Source organism: Nematostella vectensis, chromosome 1 (assembly GCF_932526225.1).
Source record: "Nematostella vectensis chromosome 1, jaNemVect1.1, whole genome shotgun sequence".
NCBI classification, from domain to species: Eukaryota; Metazoa; Cnidaria; class Anthozoa; order Actiniaria; family Edwardsiidae; genus Nematostella; species Nematostella vectensis.
In genome coordinates this window covers 2698275-2716476 of record NC_064034.1, presented here as the reverse complement: position 1 = coordinate 2716476, position 18202 = coordinate 2698275, and the positions used below count along the sequence as shown (strand labels likewise).

The following is an 18202-nucleotide window of genomic DNA, read 5'->3' as shown; positions in this document are numbered from 1 at the left end:
TCCGTCCGCATGCTACCAAAGAAGATATCGCGACCAGAAACGAAATATATTTTTATGTGGCCTTATTATGCCTTTTCTCTACTGAATCGTGTCGGGCTTGTCAAAACCATTAGATTATAAAAGTGAGGGCAAAAATAACAGCACCCCATAAAATTATGAACAGGTGATTAGTCAATGTTGAAGTCATCTGTGCAATTTTCTTGGTTGGTTCAGTGGTTTCAAAAGAAAAGATAACCACATAAAAACAATCCAATTGTATTAATGTGTTAATCTGTGTGAAAGAACTCACATTTATTATTCATGCATTCGTTATTTTGTTTTCTTTTTTTGAACAATAAACGTACAAGGTGAATCAACAGGAACAGGAATAATTTTGAACAACTAATGGAATATTTTCATGCGGTTGAGTTGTGTGCAGGAATGTATCGTTATGTGAATATTATATTAATGTTACAACATCAAGGAAACCTGTCTCTCGAAGGACGGGGTTTGTCGAACAGAAACAAAAGTCGACCAAGTTCTTACCACAAACCATCGAACTCGTAAAAGACCCATCGGCATGTTTTCTATGGGAGCCCAGATTGTGCTTTAATGGATGTTATCAAGCTCTGAAACATTTGCGTGTTGTATGTGGCTGCTTTTACCAGGAGTGACAATGGAACAGACACCACAAAACCAGCCCTTCATAAGTAACTTGCCAACTTTATTTTAGCTAGTCTTCCAGCTCCAATGTACAGAAAACGTTAAAATGGGGAAAACGACGACTATTGGTGCGATGCCACGCTTGGTGAGTAGAAACTGGTTGTATTCCACTTCCTTCTCATAAATCAGCTCCTAAATGTAGTCCTAAATGTAGTCTTTAGGCTATTTAGAGTCTGGTATAACCGGAGCTAAATTAGATTGGCATATAAAAAAGATAATAATAATGGCTTATTCACAACTCTAGTAGGTAAAACCTAAATTTCAATTTTAATTACTACAAGAAAAATATACATTAGTGAAAATCTATTGGTAATGAAGTATTTGAAGCAGTGGCCATACCCATATGCGAAGCGTAAGGTTCTTAGAATGGAACTTATAGGCTAAATATCCTTTGGTAATGTAAGTTGAGAACTTGTATATATCGCAAAAGATGTATTGCCTGTCAACTTGCCATCTTCCTTTGCTTCATTGGGAAGTGATTGTTTTATTTAGGGGGAGTCCTGTAGTGAGCTAAAATGTGTGACAGGCTAATGGCATAGGCGCGATCGTTGTGTTATACAGTACATAGGCACAAGAAAAGAAAAAATAAAAGTAGGGAAGGTACGGAGAAGAATACTCGAAGTGCGTCGTCTTTCTTATTATTCAAAGTGCGTTTCGTCTCTGTGCTTTTAGTCGGCCATATGCTCTATTTGGTTGCCGCTCGTTTCGCTGTTTCCCGAAATTTAAAAAATTGATAAATAAAGATCCTGCAACCTCCACTGACAGCTCCTGGGGGTGATCTCATTATATATATATATATATATATATATATATATATAAATATCCATGAATAACTGCCAGATGATTCACATTCTTTAAAAAATTGTTTAAAGGGGGGGGGGGGGCGTGCCTTAGTCCCTACCCCTTACCCTATTAAGACAAACAGCTCGTCAATTCGCCGGTCTTTTCGTATTCAGCATTTGGAAAATACCACGATCGTGCCAACCTTCCCCACACCCCACCCACACTGGCTGTCCTTCGTTTCCTTTGTCCCCCCTCCCCGGTTTTGCGGCATCCACAAAGCCGCTCTATCGTAATTGTTTCATTGTCTCAATGGTTCTGTTTGTTGCCCTAGTAGCCGCCAAGTATTTGTGCTCTGTTTACAGAACAGTAATGATTTCAAGGACAATACGGCAATTTATCCTCGTTAGATATTTGTCCTCCCTTTTCATTCAGCGTTTGTATGTTATGTAGGAGTGAGTAGCCAATACCATAATCCTTCTGCCTTTTGTTCAAAGCAGTCGACTTTCTTTGCAATCCATGCTCAACGTTTAGAAAACCTCGGAGTCCATACGAAGTTAATCTAAGAATAATAACAGTCTGGTGGATTTGCAAAGTATGTCTGCGTTAGAAAAGCTACTCCCCAAAAAATAAAAATATCCTAAATGCAATCTCGATTTAGTCATTAAACTTGTGTAATATCCAAAAAACTTTTGAAGTTAATGGATATATATACTATAAAAGTTGTAAACAACTTTTAGCGTTCATTATACTTTCCTTTGGTTATTTAAGCTGGTGCTTTATTGTATTTTCTTGGCATCGAATCCTAAATACTGTAAATAGCACGGTTTATATTAGACAGTTGGAATTCACTTTTTCGCGCGTCCTCGTCAATATTCATGAGATAAGTGATGTATAAAGTGACGATACCTCAGTCTGTTTACAGTACCCCGACAAGACATAGGCTGTCACGCCGTAATAACTGACCCAGACGAACTTTGAGCTCAAATTCTTTTGTTTCTGTGCTGCAGGTTGGGTATAAACCGCGAAAAAGCCAGAACATGGCTACAGGCAGCAATTCCGCTGATATTGAAGGTATGGAGCAATTATACCTCGTCTGAATTATCACTTAGACTTACTATAAATGCTTCAACATCGATTTATGCTAAGGTTGTCATGGAAGGAAAACATCTTACATTTTGCATTGAACCTCAAGACTCTTAATGCTGCTTGGATAAATCATTCTTATCTTATTCTACGATTTGTTTCCCTTGTAAAGTAGTTTGTATTCTTCGGTATTTAGCTGTGTCGGTGAAATTAAAATATCCTGCTAAACAATTTCATTATTCAAGCGTGACACTAAGAGTTTAGTAAGAACTCACACGTTTAAGCTGTGAAAATTCTAGTAAAATTTTTATATTATCGATTTTTCAAGACAATTTTCAAGACAATCTATTACGTGAATCTTGAGTTTCATCACGGTTTTCTCACTCTCGGTATTTCTTATGATTGCATATTATCGGCTCTAACGAGTGCCTATTAATTTTTAACTAAGGACACTAAAATACTCTGTGTATCTCTCTAACTACTTCTTTTACAAAGTTTATAAGTCTGAACAATAATAATTTAAGCTATATTGATCTGTCTCAGCCTTTTCTTATCGTGTAACGGAGATTGATTAAAAACGTTTTCTTTAGAAGTGTTAGGCCTTTTTTTGTCTTCATACACCAGTTATTATCTTACGAAACATTAACAGCGCTTTTGTAATGTAAAGCTAGTTCTTCCCAGAATGTTCAATAAGGGACAAAGACAAACAAATGGGATGTCCCAGGACTGCATATTAAGCTCTTCATGGTTTTGTGAGATTTTGTTTATCATTTGCCCTTCACTTATAACATGATTATCCTTTCCTTTTGTTTTTGTTTAGTCATTCTTTATTTTTTCCATGTCCTTAAATTTACCCCGAAATCTCTAGCAATATGAATCATAGCCAAGTTATTTGAGTATCAATTTCGAAAAGACAAACAAACCATTACAGGTGGCATTTAGGGTGGCTGTCAAATATTCCAAAATAATTTTAAGAATCGTTTATGGAAAAAAAGCCAGAAAGAGGCATTGTGAAAGTTATTTTTAAGAAACTCTTTCTAGTCTTATAGATTGTATTTTTTGCAATTTTTTTTTCTATTTTCAATGATTTTAAAACTTTCACACACCCACCACTTCCGTTGATGTGTTGTTTACAATATCTAAACAAACTCCCTTTCTTAACTCTGATTGGTTCAGAGTGCTTGTCAATTGAGAAGTCACGCCAACCGTGAAGAGGCTCGCATGCAAACTGTTATGACAGTAGCCTCTTGACCCTTTCCAAAGTTTCTATTTCTATAAACTTACTACATACCTTCAATCTTTTGAAAACAACATTTAGTCTCCCTTTCTATTCGTGGTAATAGGATCACCGATACTTTTGGAATCGTTCACGTTACGTGTTTAACTGGGGGCGGAGATGACGTGGCGTGGGTGGAGATTAAAGGAGCAGTATAGGATATAGTTGTTTTCATAAACCATACCATAAGACCTCAACCGTCTGTCCTTAAGGACTACCATAAGGTTGCAAACACTGCTTACTTTCTTGGGAATTTTTTAAAAAGGGCTGTTCAGCCTTGTTCCAGGTGATTTAATCGGGTTTCCTGTGTTGAGTGGTGTTCCTCTTGCCTCACTGCCATGCCCGCCACAGGAGTCCCGTACATAGCCCCAGAGCAAGAGGGACTTGGAGCGTTTTTGTAAGAGTTGTCAGCGCCTTTTTATTTTATAGCCTTTTTTATCTTATAGCACACGAATGTTGGCTCCACATGCAGAAAGGCGATGATATGACCAAGCTAGCGGGGCACGGCAAGAGCAGAAAGCCCCAACTCAAGAAGTTTTTTCTAGATGATGACCGCCTTTCAATTACCTACAAACCGACCAAGAAAAAGCACATCAGATGTAAGTAATTATCTAAAAAGGCTAAATAACGACGAAAAAACCCACATCGGATGCAATTACTCATACCTCAAAAACAAACAGACAAAGAAAAAGCTTAGCAAAGTATTGTGACCCAATAGATTAACCTAAAACCATCTAGAACTAACATAGCGTAACTGCTCTATCTATCCTATAAAATACAACCTATAAATTGACCATTTGTTGTAGTCAGTTGCAAGGTACGGCCAGCGTTTTATTAGCCTTTCATCTCTAATGAGGCACACAAGGAAATGCGTTACTCTGATATACTGGGTACTATACTTTCAGATGAAATCGCCCAAATTACCGATGTTCTGTCAGGCGATGACGTAAAGGAAACGCTTGGTGACCTCGCCAAGAAGTATTCGCTGGATACGTGCATTTCCGTCAAATTCGGCGCAGATCGCAGCCTCGATCTCGTGGCCAAGTCTGTAGATACAGCTAACCTCTGGCTGGTGGGACTGCAGACTCTTATTAACAATCAGAGTAAGTATAAGATTCTTGATATCAATGTTCGATTTCAGTCTCAAGCCTCACCACCCACCCTAGAACGGCCCTACTTGAGTGATATATTTTCAGAAATACAAATTGTTGTAACGATTTGAATTGAAGATGTTTTTAGCTTTTGATTATTTGTTTTTCTTCCAGATACGATCGAAAAAGACAAAGTATTAAGGCAAAAATATCCTTTCCCATCATAACGAGGATTTTTCTCGGATTGTACGGATAAGGGATGTAGGGGTAAAGAAGGATATAGAAAAGAGAAAAAGGATTGCGGAAAGAGGGAATAGAAGATGAAGGGAGAGGGAGGGGGAGAGTAGGAGGAGGAGGAGAAAGAAGGTGGTTGTACGGAGAAGGAGATTGAAGAAAAGGTGGGGAGGTAAAGAAAAGGAGAAAGTGTGTTTGGAAGAGGAATAGGAAGGTGATAGAGCAGGATGCGGGGGAGAGGAAGGAGGGATAAGGAAGAGGAGGTGGAAGGAGAGAATGAAGGGGGGGGGGGGAGGAGAGGGATGGGTAGTCTCTCTGTCTCTCTGTATAGCCTTCTCTTCCTACCCCCCCCCCCCCCCCCCTCTTCTCGTGAACCACGTCTTTCACTCCTTAACAAGGTGCACGTGGCTGATCGACGCCTTTGAAAAATTTGATAAGAACAAAGATGGTGAGCTCGGCCTGAGTGAGGTTACGAAATTACTCAACGCGTTGAATGTCAACATCACGCCAAAGACAATAAAGAAGAGATTTAGGGTAAGTCAAATCAAGTCAGATAAATAATACAAGGTAGGCATTAGAGTGGAATAAGGTTGGATAAGTCAATACAAAGGTTGGAATACACTTAATTGTGAACGACGATATGAAAAAGTAGTGGTCTGGATGACGCTACCGCTTCGTTGATAGCAAGGGCTTGTAAGCCTTTCTTCAAGCGCTAGATAAGAAGATTCTTGGGAACTGCTATAATAGACTCACTTGAGGAGTAGAGAGTTACCTCAAGCTGCACCTTACGTAATGGCATCTATTTGAGAAAAGATATCTCTCTTCTACGACACATATAGTGTCTGCCTTCGCAGAACTTGAATTGAACCCAATGTAGAGACTACATTGAGAGACCCAATGTAGAGACCACAATGAGAGACCCAATGTAGAGACCACAATGAGAGACCCAGTGTAGAGACTACAATGAGAGACCCAGTGTAGAGACTACAATGAGAGACCCAGTGTAGAGACTACAATGAGAGACCCAGTGTAGAGACCACAATGAGAGACCCAGTGTAGAGACTACAATGAGAGACCCAGTGTAGAGACTACAATGAGAGACCCAGTGTAGAGACCACAATGAGAGACCCAGTGTAGAGACTACAATGAGAGACCCAGTGTAGAGACCACAATGAGAGACCCAGTGTAGAGGCTACAATGAGAGACCCAGTGTAGAGAAAACAATGAGAGACCCAGTGTAGAGACCACAATGAGAGACCCAGTGTCGAGACCACAATGAGAGACCCAATGTAGAGACCACAATGAGAGACCCAGTGTCGAGACTACAATGAGAGACCCAGTGTAGAGACCACAATGAGAGACCCAGTGTCGAGACCACAATGAGAGACCCAATGTAGAGACCACAATGAGAGACCCAGTGTCGAGACTACAATGAGAGACCCAATGTAGAGACCACAATGAGAGACCCAGTGTCGAGACCACAATGAGAGACCCAATGTAGAGACCACAATGAGAGACCCAGTGTCGAGACTACAATGAGAGACCCAGTGTAGAGCAGTCATAGTCATGTAGCAGCCCGCTCGTAAGGCCTAACAGGATTGGCTGGATCACCTCATTGTTCTATTGTATTCCCGTTCTATTGTTTTGTTTCCCATTGTTTTGTCTGTGGTTTATCAATCCAATCAGGTAAAATCTAATTCTGAGAGCTGCTACACGACCCATGTAGAGACCACAATGAGAGACCCAATACAGAGACCACAATGAGAGAGGCAGTGTAGAGAACACATTGTAGAAAAAAAAGGTTAGAGACTTGTTATTTTTTTTTCGTAAAAAGGAAGCCAACACTGAAGGTGAACAGGCCGGTGCGGAAGCTGCCTTGAACAAAGAAGAATTCGCCGAGTTCTTCAAAGCCATAGCTACCAGAGACGAAATTGTCGAGATCATGAACAAATTCGCCAGCGGAAAAGCGCACATGAACGTGGAGGATCTTCAAAAGTTTCTTTATAAACAGGGGGTAACTATCTCTCCTTGGTACATTAGCCCGTAGCATAGAAGTGACTGTACCTGCTGGTGGTGGTATAGGGGTGAAACGACGTTTGACATTTACTTGATCTTACGAAAGCATGACCGTAGCGAGCTTTGAATTATTATTTTTTTTGGGGGGGGGAGGGCACGATACAGAAACATTAAGAAAACAATGAGGGGCACAGCCACGCCCATACTGGTCATTTTTTTTTAGTTTTTGAAAATGCTGGGGTAGCACGTCCCCCAGTGCCCGACCCCCTGCTACGGCCCTCGATGGTTGTTGTTGTTGTTGCTTGTGAGCACGACCTTGGCGATGTTAATGGTAGCGCTCGCGTGTTGGTGATAGTGGTCGTGGTAGTGATGGTGGCGTTGGTCTTGCTGTCGAAGTTGATTGTGAAGCTGCAGGAAAGTGTGGCGTTATAAGTGATGGTAATGGTTATAATGTTGTTTGTGATTATAGATATAGCGGTGGCGATGGTGGTTGTAATAAATTGGTGCCGCTTGCGTGATAGTAATAATTGCGGTCGTGGTAGTCTGATGGTAATGGTGGTACTCTTGCTTTAGATGTTGGTTGTGAAGCGGCGCTTTAGTTGGTGGCGTGGTTAGTGATGGTATAATGGTTATGATGTTTTTTTTCTGATAATAAACTTAACGCTGGTGATGTGTGTTGTTGATGGCCAATGCTCGTGAAGTCAAGCATAGTTCGACTTTTGTTAATGGTGATGTTTAGTGTTGTTCATTGTAATGATAACGGTAAATTGGCTATGTTTTACGTGATATTCATGGTGGGAGGTTCTGTTTTTTAAAACAAGCTCATGGCGGTTTACTTTTTTACTACTCCCGCAGGTCAAAGAAGTGTCGAAACAATATTGTGACATTATCATATCTACCTACGAACCGACCGAAGAAGGTCAAAGGGACAAACAGCTTGGGATTGACGGTGAGTTCCTCACTTAACATACGTATGCAGCCTCTAATTGTATCTACTGCACCGGCCAATTATGCTTATAGCTATGCCCGCTACATTTGCCAATATCTAGTAAATGTAGCTTTGAATTTTTCCATGTTAGAATATGCATTCATTGTTAGTTTCAGTCATGAGTGCTGTGGCAAAAAAAAATTGCTTAAGATGATGTTTGGAAGGTGGAGGATGGATTTTCCGTATTTGCATAAATTAGAAAAATTGATAAAAGATAAAGCTGATCTTAAAATTGCTCGTGTTGATGTTAAAAAACTGCATGCCCATCAGGACTGACGAACTACCTACTGTCGAAAGAGGGAGACATTTTCGATACTGCTCATGACAAGGTATACCAGGACATGAGGCAGCCGCTCTCACACTATTTCATCGCGTCCTCTCATAACACATACCTCATGGAGGACCAGCTTAAAGGGCCGTCCAGCGTCGACGCCTACATCAACGCGTTCAACAAAGGCTGCAGGTGCGTTACTCTGGTAAAAGCGGTTTTATTATCGCGCGCAGACGCTCTTTCCAGCATGTGATATATGTATAAATTCGATGGGAACACGTGAAGCCGATTTTTGTGAGTGTACTGGAAAGTAATCTTATTGTTTTATGTTATGGCGTTTTCTTTTTCTCCGATGCCATCACGCAAAACGCGCCCAGTTGACAATGTACTTTGAGTAAACTTTAAACTACTTCTTCGATTATTCATTAAGCATGGTTTTGAATATAAGCCAAGCAGTTAAAACCATATATTATCTCGTACAACAGAGGGCACAAGAGTTCATATTGCTGTTGCAGGTGTGTAGAGCTGGACTGCTGGGACGGGGATAATGGTGACCCAATCGTTTACCACGGCCACACCCTCACCTCCAAGATCAAGTTCAAAGACATTATACAAGCTGTAGCCGAACATGCCTTCAAAGTATCTGAGTAAGTGTACACCCAAGTCTTGTCCGGAAAGACAGATACTTAACATATCACCTTAAGTGGTGCATTCTATATTTTATGACGACATTTTTGTTGTTCTCTCAGTTAATATATTATGTTATTGCTATTGTTGTTTGTAGTTACCCTGTGATTTTGTCTCTGGAGAACCATTGCAACATTGAAAACCAGAGGAAGATAGCGGAACATTTGGAAAACATCTTGGGAGGTGAAATTTTTAATAAAACACCTAGCCTTGACTTTGACGCAACTCATAGGGAATACAAAACCATTTTAGTAACTAAATCACCATATAGGACCATAAAATACCAGATAGGAACTAGCGGACTTATAAAACCATACTAGAAAACCAACAATAGAAACCTATACATTTCCGATTGATTCTTAGAATCCTGACTTTGTGTTTGTGTGTTTTCCAGACAAGCTGTTCATTCTATTGATTCATGTTTCTCAAAACCCTAACTCTGTTTGTGCGTTTTCCAGACAAGCTGTTTAAAGACCCAGTGGACACTGCGCTGACGAGCCTCCCCTCCCCAGAATCACTTAAGGGAAAAGTCCTAATCAAGGTACTGAGCATTCTAAATGTGGCAGCACAAAACAAAACTGGTCATAGTGCCTACGTACATTGTTTCTAAAAAAGGCTCTCTTTTTTTGTTAAGTTTTGTATTTTATTACGTGGGCATATATAAGAAACTTTCTAGTATTACGATTTGCCGTTTGTGTGATGGATGCAATCTTCTTAACTTCATTATTCATTGTTTATTCGGTCATTAGCACATTGCTAATGTACAACGTGTTACAACATATATCTAGCTCGTACGCTTTACATCGCGTGCCAATCATTACATACACATATCAAATCATTTACATCTCAGTCCGTCGCCCAGAATCATAGAATAATCCACTACTGTTCCTAATCTCACCTATTCCGATGTCTTTAAGGGGAAGAAGCTGAAACCGGAGCAGGAGATGGCAGCGGTCGAGGAGGATGACGGGACGGTTTCGGACGAGGATGAAGCTGCCGACATCGAACAGGAGGATTTGGCGGCTGCAAGGGAAGGGGAAGTTACAGACGGACCCAGTACATCCTCTGCATCTAGGCCAGCTAAGAAGAAGCGGGTAAGAAAAGGCGTCAAATGTCATGGTTACATTTGTTGCGTTTAATTTTCTAATGATGATGTTGTTGTTATTATTCCCTGTTGTTGCCTTTGTAGTCGTCGTCGTTGCTGGAACAGAAAAGGTTGTCGTTCTTGTCAACAGTGATGTTTCAGTTATTATTGTTGTAATTGTTATAGCTGCTGATGAGGTTGCCGTCGTGGTCCGTTATTTCAGTTGTTATGTCGTGCAAACCACGGTACGATTAACCCACAAGCATGCCATAACTTAACCGACTAATGCCGATCATTTCACTACATAACGTAAACGTTTTTCAACCAGCAAAGTTGTCTGTCTCTGTGGGACTAGCATGACAAATAGCCTGACTCACTGCGTACAACTCGTTGCTTTGTGATTCGCCAAACCATTGGCCAACTGGCCAAACATAGCCTTGTTCTTCATTTTTTATCCTGCTATCCGAAAAACTACATTTTCGCATTTTTCGCCCTTTTATCCGATTACTTTGCGAACAGGGTGCCACAGCGCATGTGTCCAACAAAATAGAAAATTGTATCCATTTCAACGCTGGAGGACTATACCAGTAATTCGCTTCCTTGCTGTTGTTTGGTCTGTTCATAGAATATAGTCAACTATTCTCATTGTCATTCAACTCGCTCTATCAGAGTCTCTTGTCACGTTTCTTTACACATCTACTGCTTCATTGTCACAAAATAACCAATAATTTCTTTTGAGCGGTTAAAATTGTTGATTTCTTTTTCTTCTTTATCTTTGATACGGTTTGAACTAGATCTAACCAAACTTACCAAAGTCTTAATAAACACACGATATTAACCGATCCACTTTTGACCCATCTTGGAAAATCATCTCACTGGGCGGCAACAACGTAGTAATAGATTCAAAGCAAGGAATAACACGGGTTGTGTCGTTGTAGTCTAACAGCTTAAGGCGATCATTCCGAGCGGTCGGCCGTGCGGTGTCTAAAGCTTCAAAATCCAAAACAGCAAAAGTAAGTTTCTATATTGCAAGCGGATGAATGCATGTTTTTTTTTCTGCAAAGAAAAGAAGAATGAAATAAAATGATAGTTTACCTTAATCGCATGTTAAATTATACCTTAGAACGACCGATGCTTTTTCCTCAACTAGCCCAAGCAATTCACGGGCAAAGGCAATCATGTTAGAATTATTCTATAGTAACGTATATAGAGAAATTAAAATACTATCAGATACAGTATGTGGCATGCCTCAGCCATACCCTGCATAACAGTGTAAGCTCGCCTCATCTTCGATTAGCTCAAAGTGTTACAAAATGAGGTACAGTATTCTGTCATAGCGTGAACCTTTTGCCTTATCACGTGGGCTGTTATATCTTTAGGGTTTTTAGGTCTCTGCTTGCTTGTTTTTTTGTCACTAAATTCCATGTGCCTTGTGTACTATTGTGTTTATGTTGAATTGATTTCCTTTTACAGGAATCCAAGGAAAAGAAAGTCAAGTTGGCGAAAGAGCTCTCAAGATGCGTCAACTATATCAGTAGTGTTGGATTCAAGAATTTCGAACATTCCAAGGAAAATGGTACAAAAACGTATTGTCATGATCTGTCCTTGTTTTCTGAGTTTCCTTTACATTCGCTAGGAGTGGTCCACGTTGTTACCCTAGCTTTTATGAAACAAAACTGGAATCAAGATAATATGGTTGAGTAATTCATATCTCATCCAACCGAGGGATGATTAGTTGAAGTCCCGACAACGCAGACGGAGGGACTTTTACTAGTCATCCCGAGGTTGAGGGGACATTTAATTACTAAATTCCCCGAAATGCCATGCTATAACTTTGTAATACCATGATCACCGAGGAAATAAACTCACAACTACGAGTAATATTAGGTTGGATGAGCGAACACGGTTTTATGGATCAATGCATTGCATACGCATTGTTCTTTTTATCCCTCTAGAGACCACACATTTTCACGAACAATTCTCATCAAATCAAACATAGTTGATTTACATAGTTGCTCTACATATCTACAGTTTAGTTCTTTGACGTCATTAAAACACATGCGCACAGCAATCAAAATCATCCCACATGGATCTAGTCTAACGTTGTTTAGGTATCACTAGATCAAATACTCTGGTCTCCTGGGGCAGGGTCTATTCCTGCGTTAATCAGGAAGCTGCCTTCTATTTGCTTTCCTGGAGGAAACTAGCAGACAAGAATCTTGGTTTCTCTCATGCACTGATGTAGAGGGAAATTTAGAAGACAAACAATTATTTCGTCTTTTTCATTATTATTAGTGCATGGGGGAAATTTAGGAACTGAATTTCCCTCATCATTAATACATGGAGGAAATTTAGAAACTAAATCTACCTTCTCATTAATGCATGAGAAAAATTTAGAACCATCTATTGTTTTCGAGGGAATTTCGCTAGTAATCGTCCCTCAGAAAACAAAAGAATCCGAGGTGATAATGGTATTACTAATCAAACGTGTTTGACTGGTTACTTTGCAGCCAAGTTTTACCAGATGTCTTCGTTTGTTGAGTCCAAAGTCGCCACTCTCGCGCAGAACAAGGCCGCGGGTTTTGTGGAGTACAATACAAGACAACTGTCCCGCACATATCCCGCGGGTAGTCGGGTAGACTCGAGTAACTATAACCCTCAGGTCGCGTGGAATGTTGGCTGTCAGATTGGTATGTTTGCTCCCCGTGCATGCGTTCCGTCATTCACCCGACTGGATGTCGGTGTCGGTATACACTTATTTCAAATAACGTAGTACTCGGAAATCAATTTATCGTAGCCCGCAGTGCTTCATGGGTAGCGTATAAATGCCTGAATCCTGGTATCTGAAAGCCATGCGAATGTTCACAGGAATATATGAACAAGAATTCTGCAGCTTTTGAAGCCTGGATTTGTTTTTATTTTTCATTTGCTGATATATTTGATACCCATTTAGCACTGCCGGTTGCGATACATGGATTCTCTGATATTATAATATTATGGATTCTCTATATCCAATTGATCTTTAGACAACTCTTATTCGGAAACAAAATCATAGTTAGCATGACGTGTTCATTTCATAAAATCGTTTATATACTGACTGTTTTCTTCTTTTATCGCAGTTGCGTTGAATTATCAAACGGACGGGGAGTACATGCACCTGAACCAGGGCCGCTTTCGTGAGAACAAGCGAGCAGGCTACGTCCTGAAGCCAGCATACATGCGAAATCGTAAGTAATTCACAGTACATCTACCTTTCTTCATGACATTTTATTGATTATAATAGGTGGAGAATGACGACGTCATCATTATTATTACCAACAACACCATCATTATCATCATATAGCCTTCTTTATCCTTCTCGTTCTTAGCCGATATAAAATTCAACCCCAACAATCCGAAGAGCTGCCCTGGGGTCAAGAAAAAGCTGCTCATTATTCAAGTCATTAGCGGTCAGCAGTTACCCAAACCACAGGGTTCCAGCTCAAAAGGCGAGGTATATACAAGTGAATTGATGTACTGTACAAGACACACTAGCGGCTTATTCTTAGCACAATTTTCATTCCCTCTTCCAGGTTATCGATCCTTATGTCGAGGTGAAAATATATGGCGTGAACAGCGACAGTGCCGATTTCAAAACAAAAGTTATTAAAGACAACGGTAAGATGTGGATCTCTTGCCCACGTTGTTGCTACTGTTGCTGGGATGGTGTTATTGTTGTTGTTGTCGTTGTTGCTAGTGGTAGTATTGTTGTTGTTGATGTCGCTACTGTTGCTGAGATTGTGTTGTTGTTGCTGCTGCTGTTGTTGTTGTTGTTGTTGTTGTTGTTGTTGTTGCTAGTGGTAGTATTGTTGATGTTGTAGTTGTAACTGCTTTTTCTGTTGTTACTGTTGATGTTGTTGCTGTCGGGTAGTCGTCGCTATTGATACTGTTGTTGCTGTTACTGTTGTTCTAAACGTTACATATTATTAATATTTACATGTAACTGTGAACGTTACCTATTCAGGTTTTAACCCTGTATGGAATGAAGAGATAAAGAAGCTTCTCTACGTGCCGGAGTTAGCTATGTTGAGGTTTTGTGTATACGATGAAGATGTGGGAAAAGATGATTTTATTGGGCAGTTTTCCCTTCCTATTACAAGCCTGAGAACAGGTTAGAAAACATATTTTATCAACGCCACTTAGTGTGGGAGTATGGTTTTACGAACTCGCACAGTAGATAAAGATGGCTAGTGATCGAAGGTTCCCACACAGTATTTGTCATAGTCCAATTGATTACCTAGCCCGCCTTCTGCCATCATCAAGTTCGAAATTGAAACAAAAATCATCACTGGAATCCTTATCATTGTCATAATGTCCATGAGCATCAAGACATTCATCTTTATTATTATCAATAAAACAACAACAACACCAGAATTATATATTCCTACATAACGTCAAAAACAAATCCTCGCAGTATTAAAATTTTATATATCAGTAAACATATGCACTACAGCCTGTCATTCATTTACCCATTTCCTTTGACAGTATTTATTCAATTCTCTTCATCAATACCGTTGAGGTAAGCATTAAATAATTTTGCATCATCAAATTGAAGGTTACCGACACATCCATCTGTTGGACATCAAGGGCGAGCCTCTGCCACACGCCTCCCTGTTTGTTCATGTCATGCTAGAAGATGCGAGTGGGTTTAAAGAAACTCCAACAAGACAGGTATTTCCCTTTGTCACTTGTTATTCGTCTCAAGTATCTATTCTTCTTGCTCTTTTTATCATTTACTTCCTTCATCACTCCCTTTCCCTCTCGCACCTTACTTCTTCCCTTCCTTCTTTACATCCATTTATTTTCCCATTCTTTCTTTTTTTTCGTTCCTTCATTTTTTATCTCCCCCATTCCCTCCTTTCTTTCTCTCTTTTCTCCTCCTTCCTTTCCTTCATAACCAATGTGTATTACTTGCACGCTTGTAACAACAAAGCATAATGCTTTACTAATTATAAATAATGAAAGGCTTTGAATGGTATATGAGATATGACTCTTGATATCTTCAAAGAAAAGTTAACCATTAAAAAACTCTCACAACTGCTTTAAGACTGTTGCACCCACTTGTTTGTCTCACAGCCAAAGGACAACATTTCCCAGGCTTTTCCCGATCTCTGTGCTCCTCAGTAGAGGTGCCTAGAAAAGGCCTAGATGGGGAGGAAGCCCTCCCGTCCCTTGTGCAACACAATAAAATTATGAGCCAAAGAAATCTTTTTTACAGACATGTGCCAAAAAAGTGACTGCAAATAGTCTACAATAAGCTTTAAATAATACTAATAATACTAAATACAAAATTATCACAACCATATAAAAATAAAACTGATAGCAATAGTAAAAAGATAGCAATAGTCAGCATGATAATAATGAATATCTCTAACTACACTCTAACCCTGACGGTATGAATTAAAAATATTTTATTTCCTTAAAACTGTTGGTTAAGTGCATCAGATATAAAATGTCACACCAAAAATACTATAAAATTGAAAAAAGAACAATAACATATCAAGTTACTCCTTACTTTAATATTCTCTCATAAGGACCTCGTCTCAAGCAACCAAAATCCTAAATGTACTTTATTCCCCTAAAAAACTATTTTAAACCTATCCGACTACACCGTCCTACGCCACCCTATCACTTTAAGTTATAAGCCAGCCTTTCGTCAGTTATAAGCGACTCCTTCCCATCTATCCGTTATAAGCCATCCATCTACCGTTATAAGCCATCCCATCTATCCCTTATAAGCCATCCCATCTATCCGTTATAAGCCATCCCGTCTATCCGTTATAAGCCATCCCGTCTATCAGTTATAAGCCATCCCGTCTATCCGTTATAAAGCCATCTCGTCTATCCGTTATAAAGCCATCTCGTCTATCCGTTATAAGCCATCCCATCTATCTGTTATAAGCCATCCCATCTATCCGTTATAAGCCATCCCATCTATCCGTTATAAGCCATTCCATCTATCCGTTATAAGCCACCCCATCTATCTGTTATAAGCCATCCCATCTATCGGTTTTAAGCCATCCCATCTATCCGTTTTAAGCCATCCCATCTATCCGTTTTAAGCCATCCCATCTATCCGTTATAATCCATCCCATTCATCCGTTATAAGCCATCCCATCTATCCGTTTAAGCCATCCTTTTACCCTGTTATGAGACACTCTGAGTTAAAACGAATAAAATTTAATACGAGTCAAATATCATTTTTTTCTCTAATTTTTATTGCATTATTTGGGATAATGTGGCATTTCATGTCTCTTGCATCACCAGCGAAAGAAGAGGTAGCAGATGAAGTGTTATATCGATGTACACCTACAGTGAGGTATTGACTAGTATATACGTGAGGTATTGACTAGTATATACGTGAGGTATTGACAAGTATATACGTGAGGTATTGACTAGTATATACGTGAGGTATTGACTAGTATGTACGTTAGGTATTGGCTAGTATGTACGTGAGGTGTTGGCTAGTATGTACGTGAGGTGTTGGCTAGTATGTACGTGAGGTGTTGGCTAGTATGTACGTGAGGTATTGGCTAGTATGTACGTGAGGTATTGGCTAGTATGTACGTGAGGTATTGGCTAGTATGTACGTGAGGTATTGGCTAGTATGTACGTGAGGTATTGGCTAGTATGTACGTGAGGTATTGGCTAGTATGTACGTCAGGTATTGGCTAGTATGTACGTCAGGTATTGGCTAGTATGTACGTCAGGTATTGGCTAGTATGTACGTCAGGTATTGGCTAGTATGTACGTCAGGTATTGGCTAGTATGTACGTCAGGTATTGGCTATTATGTACGTGAGGTATTGGCTAGTATGTACGTGAGGTATTGGCTAGTATGTACGTGAGGTATTGGCTAGTATGTACGTGAGGTATTGGCTAGTATGTACGTGAGGTATTGGCTAGTATGTACGTGAAGTATTGGCTAGTATACGATGCACATGGATGGGGAGTTTAGCAATACTGCAATTTGCAATACTTCATAAACTCGATTTGATCCTAAATCTCAGACTTCTGGTATTTTCGTGGTCTATATATATTTAAGCTCACATTCCTGTTAAGGATAATGCAGAATATTGGAGACTGCATTCAAGGGAAGAAGCTCGTACTAGCCAGTTTTGCTATTCATTAGACTTTTGACCCCCAAATCACTTTTATGTGCTCATATAAAACGTTTAATGTCATTATGTCATTCGTTTACTTCTTGTCTGCTATTGGTTTGCAGGCGCATAACAACCCTGCCTCGCCGACCATTTCATGAAACCCACAGATTGACGACGAGTCTAGGATGTTTCTTCTCTTAGAGGATTGGTTAGAGGACTTCCCATTGGAGGCTTTAGTTCAAGGCAGTTTAATCTTTTAACAGTATTCAAATGGCGGGTTTGGTGGCATGTCACATTCATTGGTCTAAACCCCATTAGTTTTCAAGCTAGTCGCATTCACCAGGGGTACTAGCCTAAGTTTAGTCTAGTATTATTAAAGATTTGGCTTGCATATTGAGTTTAGTGTTCCAACCCCATTTTTCTTTTGTGATTTATGTTAATGATATAAGGGCACGATAGCTAGGACACGACGTTGGGTTCTAGCCTCTGCATTATTTCCATTCACACTCATCTCACTTGTTGTTCGCCAATTATTGATTTAGTTTCATTAAACAATGTAGTGTTTATCAATGATATATATCCATACACGAATCATGATAAGAAATAATCATAGATCCCTTTATTATTGAACATTGAAACATCCATATTACACTTCATATGATGCGAAATTATCTTAAATAGATTCTCTATAATGTGATATTATATCACATTATTTTTGTACCATTGTTATTCATTCATTAAAAAGATTATTTATAGTACTCAGAAACGTAGCACTCCTTGGGGGTACTTATTTATATAAATAATTTCTAGGATAAAATTTCAATAAAAAACACCATGAATTATATA

The 18202-nt window shown here is 39.5% G+C and overlaps 1 protein-coding gene across 3 annotated transcripts; it reads left to right on the top strand.

Annotated features, from left to right (window-relative positions):
- The first annotated feature begins 393 nt into the window (after positions 1 to 393).
- Positions 394 to 18200, top strand: LOC5509834 (1-phosphatidylinositol 4,5-bisphosphate phosphodiesterase delta-4). Of its 3 annotated transcripts, XM_032378782.2 has the most exons (23): positions 395 to 787; positions 2493 to 2556; positions 4291 to 4443; positions 4750 to 4947; positions 5110 to 5143; positions 5574 to 5703; positions 7004 to 7183; positions 8041 to 8134; positions 8444 to 8636; positions 8960 to 9091; positions 9229 to 9314; positions 9590 to 9672; positions 10049 to 10225; positions 11154 to 11228; positions 11689 to 11791; positions 12726 to 12905; positions 13335 to 13442; positions 13584 to 13708; positions 13788 to 13872; positions 14219 to 14365; positions 14810 to 14925; positions 16522 to 16573; positions 17479 to 17542. In XM_032378782.2, exons 1-22 carry the CDS (start codon positions 749 to 751, stop codon positions 16534 to 16536), a joined length of 2517 nt encoding a protein of 838 aa, XP_032234673.2. In that variant the 5' UTR covers positions 395 to 748; the 3' UTR covers positions 16537 to 16573; positions 17479 to 17542. The 3 variants fall into 3 exon arrangements, with proteins under 3 accessions (XP_032234672.2, XP_032234674.2, XP_032234673.2); XM_032378781.2 differs by lacking the exon at positions 16522 to 16573 and having other exon boundaries at positions 394 to 787; positions 17479 to 18200; XM_032378783.2 differs by lacking the exons at positions 11154 to 11228; positions 16522 to 16573 and having other exon boundaries at positions 394 to 787; positions 17479 to 18200.
- The last annotated feature ends 2 nt before the right edge of the window (positions 18201 to 18202 follow it).